The sequence below is a fragment of the Perissodus microlepis genome, chromosome 15 (genome assembly GCF_051167445.1).
Source record: "Perissodus microlepis isolate ML-2025 ecotype Zambia chromosome 15, ASM5116744v1, whole genome shotgun sequence".
Taxonomy (NCBI): Eukaryota; Metazoa; Chordata; class Actinopteri; order Cichliformes; family Cichlidae; genus Perissodus; species Perissodus microlepis.
Window position 1 is genome coordinate 12545310 of NC_140475.1, and position 12550 is coordinate 12557859.

Consider the following 12550-nt stretch of genomic DNA (forward strand, 5'->3'; position numbering starts at 1 on the left):
ATTTGGTCTTGGAGTAAAATGTGTCAGGCAGTTGTTTCTAGATAACTTTGAAGTCAAGAAAACATCAGTTCAGAAATTAACTAAGGAAGTGTGGGAAAGAGAGAAGCCATGTGGACGTGATCCTCTCATTATCAGGCCACTTTGGTGGGAGATCTGCTGCTTTCTGCTGCTGTTTTATTTCAGGATGGATAATTAACTAGTAACCAGCACATACATACCAAGGACTATTTGTGAGATTTATTTCTTGTTCTAGCATGTGTGATTTTACATCTGCAGTTAGTGTTTGTTTGCCCACACTAATGTGGGGCAGTTATTCTCTCCCTGTAAAGACAATTATGCTGTGCTGGACTGTAGCCCACTGACTCTGCTGCAGGCATGCATGGGTGGATTAAAATACAATGATTGCCTCTCCTAACAAAGCAACATAGCCTCATTCCCCTCATACCCACAGTTTGCAGTCTTTTTCATTCTTCTTCTCTTGTAGTGGGCAGGTTATCCCTAACTGCAATTTGTGTTTTGAGCTGATAATATACCTGTTTTTTCTTCTGTATATAAAGAGAGCCAACTTTCCTAAAGTACTCCCCACTACCATCAACTCTCCACAGCAACTAAGTCAAATTGACAGCTTTCTAACAAAATAGTATGCTTCAATATAGTGTAAAACATAAGAAAAGCATCAAAAGGGAGCAGTGGTCACTACTGTCAAATAACCAAGCAATGCAGAAGAGCAACTCTGAAAACACAGCACTTTGAACCTTGAAGCAGATGGGTAACAGCAGTGGTAGACCAGACTATCTGGCACTCCTGTCATCTAAGAGCAGGAAAATGAGGTTACAATTCATACCAGCTCACCGAAATGAGACAACCAAAGATTGGAAAAATGCTTTCTGGTCTGATGAGTCTCATCTACAGGAGCAACATTCAGATGGTAAACTCAAAATTTGGCCTTAACAACGTAAAGCATGCATCCATCCTGCTCTGTATCAAAGCTTTAGTCAGCTGGTGGTGCTGTAGTGGTATGGGTGATATTTTCTTGGCATGACCATGCTGCTTCTAGCTGGTTAATGCATGTCTATTCCTTCTGCTCTTGCTCTTGACAAAGGCGGTCGCACTTTTCTCCTCTCCTCCTCCTCCTCTCCCTTAGCTTCCCTGCTTAGCCTCTTATGTCCTTGTCTAGTCTCGTGTTTTTTGTATTACTTTTCCCTGGAACACTCTCTCACAGTCTGTTCTCTAAAACCTAAAAGAGGAATTATGGATTGGATCAACTGGTCCCTAAATGCAATTGACACCCCTTTCTCAACGAGAAGTTTGGGCTCGGGTGAGCCTGAGTGCTGAAGATATCTACCTATTCGGAACTATGGTAACAGGGTTCTGGCTGATCGGAGCTGGCTTGGCCCTGGCTTATCGAAGAATTAAGAAAGCGGAACCGGCTGTTCAAACCCCCACAAGGCTGCCTGCTGGGATTGGAATGATGGGAGAGGCGTGAGTTTCTCAAAATGGGCTCATTGAGTCAGCACGGATAAGATCTTGGAGAGGCTACGGCTGCTGTGAATACTCAGAATAAGATCTCTGACTGCAGACTGGATACATCTCGGAAGGGCTAGCCCGGAATAACATCTCTGGGCGCAAATTGGATGACATCTCGGGAAGGCACACTGCCGTGAGTTCTCAGAAATCGGCTCCTTGAGCACAAGAAATGACAACATCACAGAACGCAAGTATGGCGAATCTCGCGGCTCTCCAACGGGAGATTGAGAGACCAGTGTTGGACTGTAGAACTGCTTTGAAATTCATATGAGCTGTTCGCACTAAAGTAAAAACCACCATCACTTATGCGGATACCCCTTTGGCGCCAGCTGCGGTCTCAAGGCTGGAGCTGAACAACAACACCCTGATAACGACTGTGTTTAGTCTGTTCCTTCCCATTCCATGCAAAACCACCTGGGTTGGCTGGAAGACTGTTTACCTAGCCTAGCAGGGCGAAGGACACTGTCTCAGCTGAACTCTGGACACGCACACACATACATCTACACTGATATGCACACACTCATCCCCCCTCCCTTTCCAAACGCCTTCGACGCTTATTCCCTTCCGATGCTGACGGGGATCAAGGAGACCAGCGTACGCAGGCCCGGATGTACTGTCTAAATCGGCTGTCTCTCACCCTTTACCCACCCCTGTTGCTTGTCATGTGTTTCTTTGGTTTATTAAGAGTTTTTTTCATGTGCTATGTGCAGAGGTGTTGGAGCTCAGTCTGAGGGGAGTTATTTTTTTTTCTCCTTATCTTTCCTCATGTGGTGCATTTTCCATTGTTATATTGCTCTGACCTGTCTTCCCCATGTGATGTTTTGTGTAATGTATGTATGGTCGGAGGGTAAGATGGCGCCGCCATTGCGTGCAATAGGTCGGCAGCCTTATGAAATTTCCCCTTGTGGGACTAATAAAGGTATATCAAATCAAATCACCTCAACTAGCTTCTTGAACAGAAAGTGAGTTCTTTGCACTCAAATGGCCTCCACGTTCACCAGATCTCAATCTAACAGAGCAACGAGTGGTTTGACAGGAGATTTGTTTCATGGATATGCAACTAATTTTCCCTCTACAACCAATTTAGGAATCTTACTACAGAGAAATGTACCGCTACCTGAAATAGCACAGATGCAGAACAAGCTGGGACTGAAGCGGTTTTGACACAAAGACAGAACATTTAAAGCACTATTATTGTGATTACTCTGGTTTACAGTTTGTCTCTTGATAGGGGATCCTCAGACAATCGATAACAGACTGTCACTTTCACCCCCTGCAGGGCACAACTAAGAGGCTGAGCTCTGCACAGTCCTTACCACCTTACAATTGCTACTAACACTCTCCAATTTAGCGCATTGTACACTAGTCAATAAATCATTGCAGCATTACACTATCAAAGAGAACACTACTCCTATCCTCTACTGTTCTTTGCATATTAATGAAGTTCAGGGTTGTAGCTGACTGATGACTTTATTTTGAGAAACAACTGTTCTCACTAGCTTTGCCTAGCTTTACCCATATGTCCAGTTGTTGTTGTTTTTTTTGCATTGGAAAATTAGAATTGTTGCCTGAAAACCAAAACAGTGAACTGAAAGACACAAAAGTGGTCCACAGAGCTGATAGAAGTCAGACGATAAACATGCACAGATTTGTTACTTTAAGGAGAAAGCTCGCAAATTACATTTTAAAAGCGTAAACTGTCTCACCTCATTGTAGTATGGACAGTTGGTGGACTCCTTCATAGATGTGTACTTCTTGTCATCTCCAATCTCCACACACACCACAGGGTCCATGTTAAGGCCTATTAGCTGTCTGGCCTCGATCACCGTGATGCTGATCTGATGAGAGACATTAATGCATCAGATCTGACTCTGAAACTTTAAACAAGCTGCTCTTCTTCCAATAGTGAGTCAAAAAACAGCAACGGTCTCATTATAAATAATTCAACCGTTCAGTAATTATCATGAGAACAATTCATAAAAAAACAATCCAGACCCATCTTTCAGAAACTAATGATGAAAAGCTGTGAGGGCTTTTGTCAGAGCGCAGTAGTTTAGACTGTTATTTTACTCGAACATCTCCCCAGGCTGAGGTAATGTAGCTGCTTATGGACAGACTAGATCCCAGCTGAAGGTTTCCAAATTCAAGTATCCCTCTGGTTTAATTATTCTTTGCTTGATGAAGAGAAACCAAGCGAAAAAAAAAAAAGGGAGAGACAGTCTGCTGCTCATGATTGCATGAGGATTACAAGCTGGTATACAAAAGTATTCTGTTTTTTAAATTTAAATAGGTCATGAAAATGGGCCATGTGCTATCATTGCAGCGTAGTTACACTGTTCTGTTTGTGTTTGTTGATGTAATGATGAATAAATTCAGAACTGTTAGTCCCAGTAGGCAAACAGTTGTGACGGTAAATAAAATATACATATCAGTACATCTACAGTATCAGTGGACATAGTGCACATGCAACTGGGCACAATCCCTTTGTATGACAGTAAACTATAATTTTTACATTTTGCAACAAATGAGATACAACGCGTGATTTTGTCCACAGCCTTTTTAAAGATAGAAAGCAGCCAGCTAGGCTGCTCTGCTTTCACCTTTTGTGCTAAAAGCTAATTGTAGTTAGCTTTATATACGAGTAATTTAATGGCCCCCAGATGCCATTTAGATCTGATGCACACAAATGTAGGAGTTGCTTTGAGTTTAACCAGCCTGAGAAAAAGAAAGTACGCTTAATTAAAAAAAGACAAAACAAAACAAACTTGAGGCCAAACATACAGGAAATCAAGTAGATAGAGGTGGTTACAAAGACCGGCTTTCAACCCCACATCTACATGCAAAAACTCACCTGATAATCCACTGGTCGTCCGGAGCTTGGTTCCATTTTGATGTCTGGCTTTGACCTGAAGAAATCAACATAATCATGATTTTTCTTCAACAAACTGACAGTGAAAAAGCATGAAACAGATTTAATTTGAAGTTTGAATCTTAAACATAGTATGTTTGTGTATGTATATTTAAAACTGTGCAACTAACTTTAGCTTATTTAACTGCAAATGGCTCAGTCACAGCAAAAAAAAAAAAAAAAAAAAGGAAAAACTGGTGGTTGCATTCATTTTTTTTTGCATTCCACAATCAATTGCATACAGTTGTGGCAATTAAATGGCCACCGAGAAGTTGAGGACACAAAAACTGTTTGGCGACACCTTCAAAGTGGTTGCCAAGGGGGGAGGCAACCTGTCTCCAAACAGTTGCAGTCACTTTCAGACATATGGCGTTGGGTTTGCAAACAATTGCCACCTAATTTATAAATACAGGCATATTGCCAATACTTTGCAGTCAGTCTGCGTCATTGTGTGCTGATAAGTGCAACTTGTTTGTGATTCATCTCTTTGCAACAAGGGACTTGACTCAGCCAACTGGTTGTATCATGGTTATATTCTTGCATAAGTAAGGTTCATGTTGCTATGCCATTTTGCAGTCACTGTCCTGCAGTACCAATATCACTTTTTGTGGAGAAATTTCTGAATTTCTGTTTCATATTACTGAGGTTGTGGCTTGTAATTGGAATTTCTGTGCATGTAGATTTGCGATTTTGACTGATTTATCACAGTTAATCACTGTATTATCACAAATAGATTTCATACAAGTGCAAACTGATAGCAGACTAACTCTGTCTTGTTCCTGTTTTTTGCCATCTTGATGCACTAAAGTTAACTTAAAAATGCCAAATGACTGTAGATCGATTTTTGTAGCAACAATTTCAAAGACAACAAGGCTGCAATAATTTTGGTTGAACTGCAGTCTCCAACCACTGTTTTCTCTAGAGCAGGGGTGGGCAACTCCAGGCTGGTGTCCTGCAGATTTTGGATGTGTCCTTGATCTAACACAGCTGATTTAAATGGCTAAATTACCTCCTCAACATGTCTTGAAGTTCTCCAGAGGGCTGGCAATGAGCTAATCATTTGATTCAGGTGTGTTGTCCCAGGGTGGTATTTTTAAAGCCTTTAGGACACTGGCCCTTGAGGCCTGGAGTTCCCCACTCTTCCTTTGAGTGCCTGTACATTAGCGGTTTCAGACCTCCATATAGTTTGTTTTCTAATCAGACTGTAAAACAGATTAACATTACATCAGCTGAAGACGTTTTAGTAGATCTAAGTAGCTCTCTCTGAAAATACAGACTGAACTTATTCATTTTACACAAGCCTGCCTTCATAAAAGTTTAAATTCAAGCATTTTTAATAGCTTTTAGTAGCTTGTGGTTGTGCCTTTGAAAGAACAGATTCCAGCAGTTTCTGCTTGTTTCAGGATTCCACACTACATTACACCACACAGATAACCTAGTTTTATGAGATACTGTAACTTTCAGGTTGAGAAATCTGCCTCAAGGTCTGCTTGTATTTTAATGCTGTGCCTTGTGATGTGTGCATGCGTTACTGCATAAGACCTTTTATTGGAGACATCTGTGGTGACAGCCGTGACAGAGGCCAAAGAGATGGTGTCTGGTTCCAGCATACCAGCAAGACGCATTGCTTTCTTGTCCAAGTCCTCCATGTCCAGGACTGCTGGCTCATCTGCAAGAATAATCGGAAGAAAAAAGAACAAAGCAAAAAAAACACCAAATAAAACATGATGGGTACTTTAGATCTCCATTATTTTCAACTACATACTGCTTACACCACTTTTAAGCCTATAGACAACTATCAAACGTTTCTGTTGCTAAATAATTATAAATAATAAGTAATTTCAGATCAGAAAATAATCTTCAGTTTCTAATTTCAGTAACTTAAACAGGTCTTGTTTTGTGGAGTGTTTTACCTTTCTTGTGGTCGTCTCTAGAGCTCTTGATCTTTCCAAGCTTCATGGCTGAGAAAACTCCCTTCCCTGCTCTAGTGAAGGTGAACAAAACAATTAAAAAGAGAAGCGATAAGACGGAAGTGATATCATGGTAATGAAGTGTCTGATTCACTGCCGATCCATCCTGAACTTCAATCTTGTCACTTTGAGTTGTAACATAAGGAGAGGTGGGTTAACATTAAAACACGAACTTAACTCCAGCAAAAACTCCACTGCTGGCTTGTGTGCACCCTCAAAATGCAATTCAACACCATAAAGTTGACCATACCTCACAGACATCTTTGAAACTGGCTGGACATTCAATTCCTGTTGCTCCCCCTGATCACCACCAAACAATTCTCCAGACCCTCAATCACAAAACAAGAGTATCGAGTGTCTCCACATCGATATTATCTGGATCACATATCACCGCAACAACAAAGAGCTTGTGATGTCATCAGCGGATCGACAAATGAGGGGCCTTAATAATTAAGAATGAGTGTGGCTGTCTAATTTGCTGCAGATATGGATACATGTCAGAAAATTAATGAATAGGAGGGTTTTCCTTTTGTTGCCTCAAGCAGTGAGAGCCGGGTGTATCAGAGGTCAACTTTTGCTTTGATCTTTACCTCGTTATTTTAAAACAGTTCAGCCTCATTTCATGGAATATGGAAAAGTTGAAGTTTAAGACATCTCATATGATAGGTTCATAGCCCATGGTGGTTTAAAAGTCTATGAATTCCTGATAAAAGTCAGAATATACTAAGAAATACCCAGTAAAAATGCATAAAAGCCTCCAATTAACAGTGAAAATGGCCATTTATGCTGAAGATTTTACTTTTAGGTTTCTCAATCTGCGTCATGTCCCTGAGGCAAAGTTTAACCATATTTTTCCTAGTTGATAAGTTACTTTAAATTAAAAGTGCTGGATGGTAAATCGTGAACTGTATATGAATGTGTAAAAAGTGCCAATTAATCAAGAAGCTAGACCCAGCTTCTCCAGCTCTCTTTCAGTGCTACAAGATTGCAAGCAGTCAGGTGTCGGCTGTGTGGCAGGCAGGTTTGTGGACCCAAATGCAGGACTCAGGAAACAGGTATAACTGAAAATATCAGCTTTAATGCTGCCATTCACAGAAATACTGGAAAACTGAAACATGCCTAAGGCTGAAAATGCTGGGAACCCAGAGGAAGCAAACACATAACCATGCAGGATGACATGAAGCAGGATTACACAGGAACTCAAGGAGTTAAACATAAACCAAACTATAACCATGGACAGAACTATGTGAGAATATGAAACTAGCAAATATAAAGAAACCAACCAGAAAAACATCCATTAAAGGAAAAAAAAGAAAACAAATGATCTTTACAAATGATCTTTTTCCAAGACCCACGGACCCTGACAAAAATTAATTATGTTTACGTTTTGGGCTGAATTTTAAGCCTCATCAGCTAACTGAAATACCAGTTTAATAACTCAGTTAACATCGAACATTAGTTGCATTCACAGTTATTCTTCAAAAAAAGAGTATTTCAGTAGTCTAACCTATTTCTCTTATAGCCCTTATTCTCCTTATAGTCTGAGGACACATTACTGCAATATAATAATGTGACAAAAGTATTTCTTATACATACCACATGAAAAACACTGATGCTACTCAGCTCCAAGGAGGTCAAATCAATCCACCTGAAGCTTCTTTCTATTATAAACTATATTCCCATATCCTATATCTGTCAGGTGCAGAAAAAACAGACCAGCCTGGCAAATGGTAGCTGGACAGATGAGAGGATGAGGGAAAGGGAGAGAGAGAGAGAGAGGTGGAGGGACATGTTCAGATGTACAAAAACAGGAGGTAGAGGAGAGAAAGGATGATGGGTTTTGTAGATATTTGTAGACGGGAAGATCCTTCTACAAATCAAACGAGAGTCTCCAGAGCTCATAACAAACTCTCATGAAATTAATGTGATATTGTAGCTTTTCAACTGCCTAATAACACAAATATCTGAACAGCCAATCACATGACAGCAAGTCAATACATTTAGGTATGTAAGCATGGCCAATATTGCCTGCTGAGGTTCAAACTGAGCAACATAATGGGGAAGAAAGGTGATTTAAGTGACTTTGAACATGGCATAGTTGTTGGTGCCAGAAGGAGTAGCTGCTGATTTACTGGGGTTTTCAGAGAATAATAGAAAATATAGAGTGAATGGCAGTGGGTAAAACTGCCTTGTTGATATCAGAGGTCAGAGAAGCATGGCCAGACTGCTTTAAGCTAAATGGAAGGCAACAGTAACTCAAATAGGGCGATCGTGGCTCAAGAGTTGGGCGTTGAGCATCTCTGAAAGCACAACACTTTGAACTTTAAAGCAGATGGGCTGCAGGAGCAGACGCCCTCTCCGGGTGCCACTTCAGGCAGCTAATAACAGGAAACCGAGGCTAGAATTCACACGGGCTCATCAGAATGGGACAATATTAGATTGGAGAGACATTGCCTGCTCTGATGACTCTCAATTTCTGCTGCAATATTTGGATGGTAGTGTCAAAACTAGGCATGGATTGAGCCTGCTTTATATGAATGTTGCAAGAGGACACTGTGCACAGGTCAGATTATTAAACTAATGGCCAGTGCTGACATTGATGATAAAGCTAAAGTCACTGTGATGTAATACAGGGAAGAGAGAATAGAAATGGACGCTTCATACATTTGACGTCACACCCTTCACTCTTTTTCATTTCCTTTTATGAGTCAAATAACGGATGTTGTTTTTTCACCTTTTTTTAATGAGTAATCCTTCTTTATTGAATTAGTAATGGAATCTAACCTTCAAAGATTGGAGTAGGTGGCAGGGAAACTTTACAACCAAGTGTTTCCAATTACAGAAATAAAAATATGCAAATTCACTCGTAGCTTTGAAAGTACGCAAGTAAAAAGTCACAACACATCAAACTTGAAAAGAAAACAGAGAGAAGGGGGACTTGTCGAGAAGCTGAAGATCATGTTGCACGTCTCTCCTTGTTTCCTTTGATCTGCAAAAAACCTATTGCTCTAGTTACTGTTACGGATTCAAATATTGGGGATGGATACAAGAGGAAAAACCACAATAACAACACTGGTCCGGCCGGGCTGAGTCAAACGATGATTTTAATGATCACATGCGTGGGAGATGGACACCGTACGCAGACAGCATCAGATCTCAAAATGGTGGAGCATTGATCAAACTCTTATAGCCTCTAGTGGCCCCCACCTAATCATAAAAGCCTAAACATTCACATTCTTTCTCTCACACAGCGCCTAAGCTACAACCTTGGCTCCCTGTTTATCTGCTCCTGCTGAGATGGGGCAGAAAACTCCAGTATGTTCTGTTCTCTTCTAATCAGACAAATAAGGCGATGACTTTCTGCAAACAGTATTTCTCATAACTCAGCAGTATAATGCATCATAAAACAATATCATTCATTCACAATAAACCAGCAGTCTAATGTAATGCAACTCAGCTTAACAAATGCAATAGTTATCACCTTCTTCTAATTCAGGAGAATAATGCAAACTAAAACTACATAATAATTCACCATCTTTAATTAAGGGTCTAACATGGCATAAAATAAAAAACCCATGTTGGGTTTGACTGCAGTCAAACCCAACACACAAGTAAACACCCAGAATGCGGAGCGATGTGTATTCAAGATTAGTAGATATAACGAGAACAAGCCCACTAATGTATGAAGAGCACAGCTTTTGCATACTTTAAAGGCAAAGGAGCATAAAGACGTGTACATGCACGCTTAAACTGTGCTGTATATCTCAGGAGAGTGAGTAGAACTCATTGATACATACACAACCATAAACCCTCTACTTACACATTTAAATTGCAGTAAAGATCAATGAACAAACTGAAGTTATTCACTAACAGCTTGATTTAAACATTATCTGTAAGCAAAGCATTTCAAGCTATCTAACTTATACAATGTTTGTTCTGATAAAATGAATAACAGTTATATGGTTATATAAACTATTTGTCAGTCAGGATTTAGGTCACTGAATAGTATACCCTCAGCCATTAGTGAACAAATTACACTGGCTTGGTTTGGATGATTATGCTCTGGGCTTGTGCGTATTTTTCTCACTGAACTAATCTGCTCTCACATCAGTGTCCCCTGCTTGGTATTCATAAGTGACAAACTATGGTACTCTAAAGCAGCGGTCCCCAACCTTTTTTGCGCCACGGACCGGTTTATGCCTGACAATATTTTCACGGACCGGCCTTTAAGGTGTCGCGGATAAATACAACAAAATAAAACTAGTACCGGTACCGAAAAAAAGAAGATTTATTCATAACACACGTGAAAAGACCAAGGAAAACCGAGTTAATGATAAAAACGATAACAAAATAACGCTGAAAACCGATAAAAACCCTGAAAACCATACATTTCACACCTGGGCCTCAACTCTCGCGGCCCGGTACCAAACGACTCACGGACCGGTACCGGTCCGAGGCCCGGGGGTTGGGGACCGCTGCTCTAAAACACAAGAATAATATACTGACTTTGATTATAGTCGGCTTTCTGTCTGCGTTTGTTTTTCAGAACTGCAACTTCAGAGCGCTACCGAAAGATAGACTGTATAAAATGGACTTGTTTCTTGCTATGGGCCTCTGGCTTGGAGCCTTTCTGTGTGGAGTTTGCATGTTCTCCTCAGGCTTACCCTCGAGGTAATCCAGCTTCATATTTCAAAGACATGCATGTTGTTAGGTTAATTGGTGATCTAAATTTTTACTAGGCATAAAAGTAGCACGAGTGGCAATCTGTCACTATGTGTTAGCCCTGTTGTTAGTCTGGTGATCTGTCCAGGGTGTAGCGCATCCACGTCTATGACAGCTGCAACAGGCTCAAGTGTCCCCTGTGACCCACAACTGGATAAGTGGAAGAAAATAAATGGTTGGATGGATAATCAGAAAGTAAAACATTCACTAGAGCAGGACTGATAACGTTAGGCATGATTAGAGTTCTTACATTCTCTGTCAGATCCACTTCTTGTTCCTCTCTAGCATCTTATCCAAGTATAGTATTTTCTATGTAAAAAACAAAACAAAACAAGTTTGTTACAGTAAAATGCCAAACCTGAAGCTCAAGACAGGTGACACCAAGGTGGCTATTTCCACTTTCTTTAAATAGTCTTTCTACTAAGTGCTTCTAATATTACAAGCCAAAAAATTGTATGTTATGAGTTGGTACCACTCCTGTAATGTTAGCTGGTGGAAAAGTGCAGGTGGTTAGGCGTTTGCAGAGAAGAGAAAAAAAGACAAAATAGCCAGTGCACGGTGGTTCTCTGGGCAAAACCACAGCGAATGCCATTTCTGTCAGCTTAAAGCAGGAAACTGAGACTACACTTCACACAGGCTCACCAAAACTGGACAACAGAAGATTGGAAAAGTATTGCTTGATCTGATGAGTCTTATCTTCTGGTGTCACGTTCAGGATATTAGGGTGAAAATTTGTTGCAAACAACATGGAAGCATAGTGTATATAACAACATAGCTCTGTGAGTGTGTATTTATGAATCATTTAATACTGTTCAGTTAAATCATGAGTATTACATTTGTTAGATTTCTGAGTTTGCTGAGGTTAATCCAATATTCTCTCACAGTTTCCTCCAGACAGTAATAGCTGAACAGTTAGTTAGCATCTATCCATCTGTATGTGTTTTAATTTCAGTTCTGGTGAAAACAAATAAATAAAGTGAAGACTGAAAATATCCCAGGAGCAATTAATATTTAACTAACATATATACTGTCAGTTCTGCTCTGGGAGTTCTGCTGAAAGGGGCTCACAAAGATTCCCTCCATATATATCTCTTCTTTCTTTCTCACATGAATTGGATTGGATGCACATTGAGCCAAACAAAGATCAGCACTACCTGATAACACTGCGAGGGAATGAAACTGAAATAATAAGAACTCTATCCTGAAACCTTATTGAACAGTGCTCCCTTTTCGCTTTCACTCTCTAGTTCTCTACACTTGATTTCTTTCCTTGGCTATTAAGCACTGTTTTGTTTTTTAGCTTTCTAATTGATAACGTTTGTGTTCCTATCATCCCCATGATTTAGACAGATCTTATCAAGTGCATTGTGTTCTCACTTCATTTGCTTAAATGATATTCTTTGCATGCATGATCTAGTAAATG

At 40.2% G+C, this 12550-nt stretch overlaps 1 protein-coding gene across 5 annotated transcripts in view; it reads right to left on the reverse strand.

Annotated features, from left to right (window-relative positions):
• The window catches only part of otofa (otoferlin a), an 89236-nt gene that overhangs the window by 28462 nt on the left and 48224 nt on the right, over nucleotides 1–12550 (reverse strand). For all 5 annotated transcript variants that reach the window (XM_084952128.1, XM_084952131.1, XM_084952132.1 and 2 more), the window contains exons 6-9: nucleotides 6349–6419; nucleotides 5978–6104; nucleotides 4379–4433; nucleotides 3234–3365 (exon numbers count right to left, since the gene is read on the reverse strand). In XM_084952128.1, the coding sequence (XP_084808254.1) occupies nucleotides 3234–3365; nucleotides 4379–4433; nucleotides 5978–6104; nucleotides 6349–6419 (385 nt within the window). The remainder of the gene's footprint in view (nucleotides 1–3233; nucleotides 3366–4378; nucleotides 4434–5977; nucleotides 6105–6348; nucleotides 6420–12550) is intronic.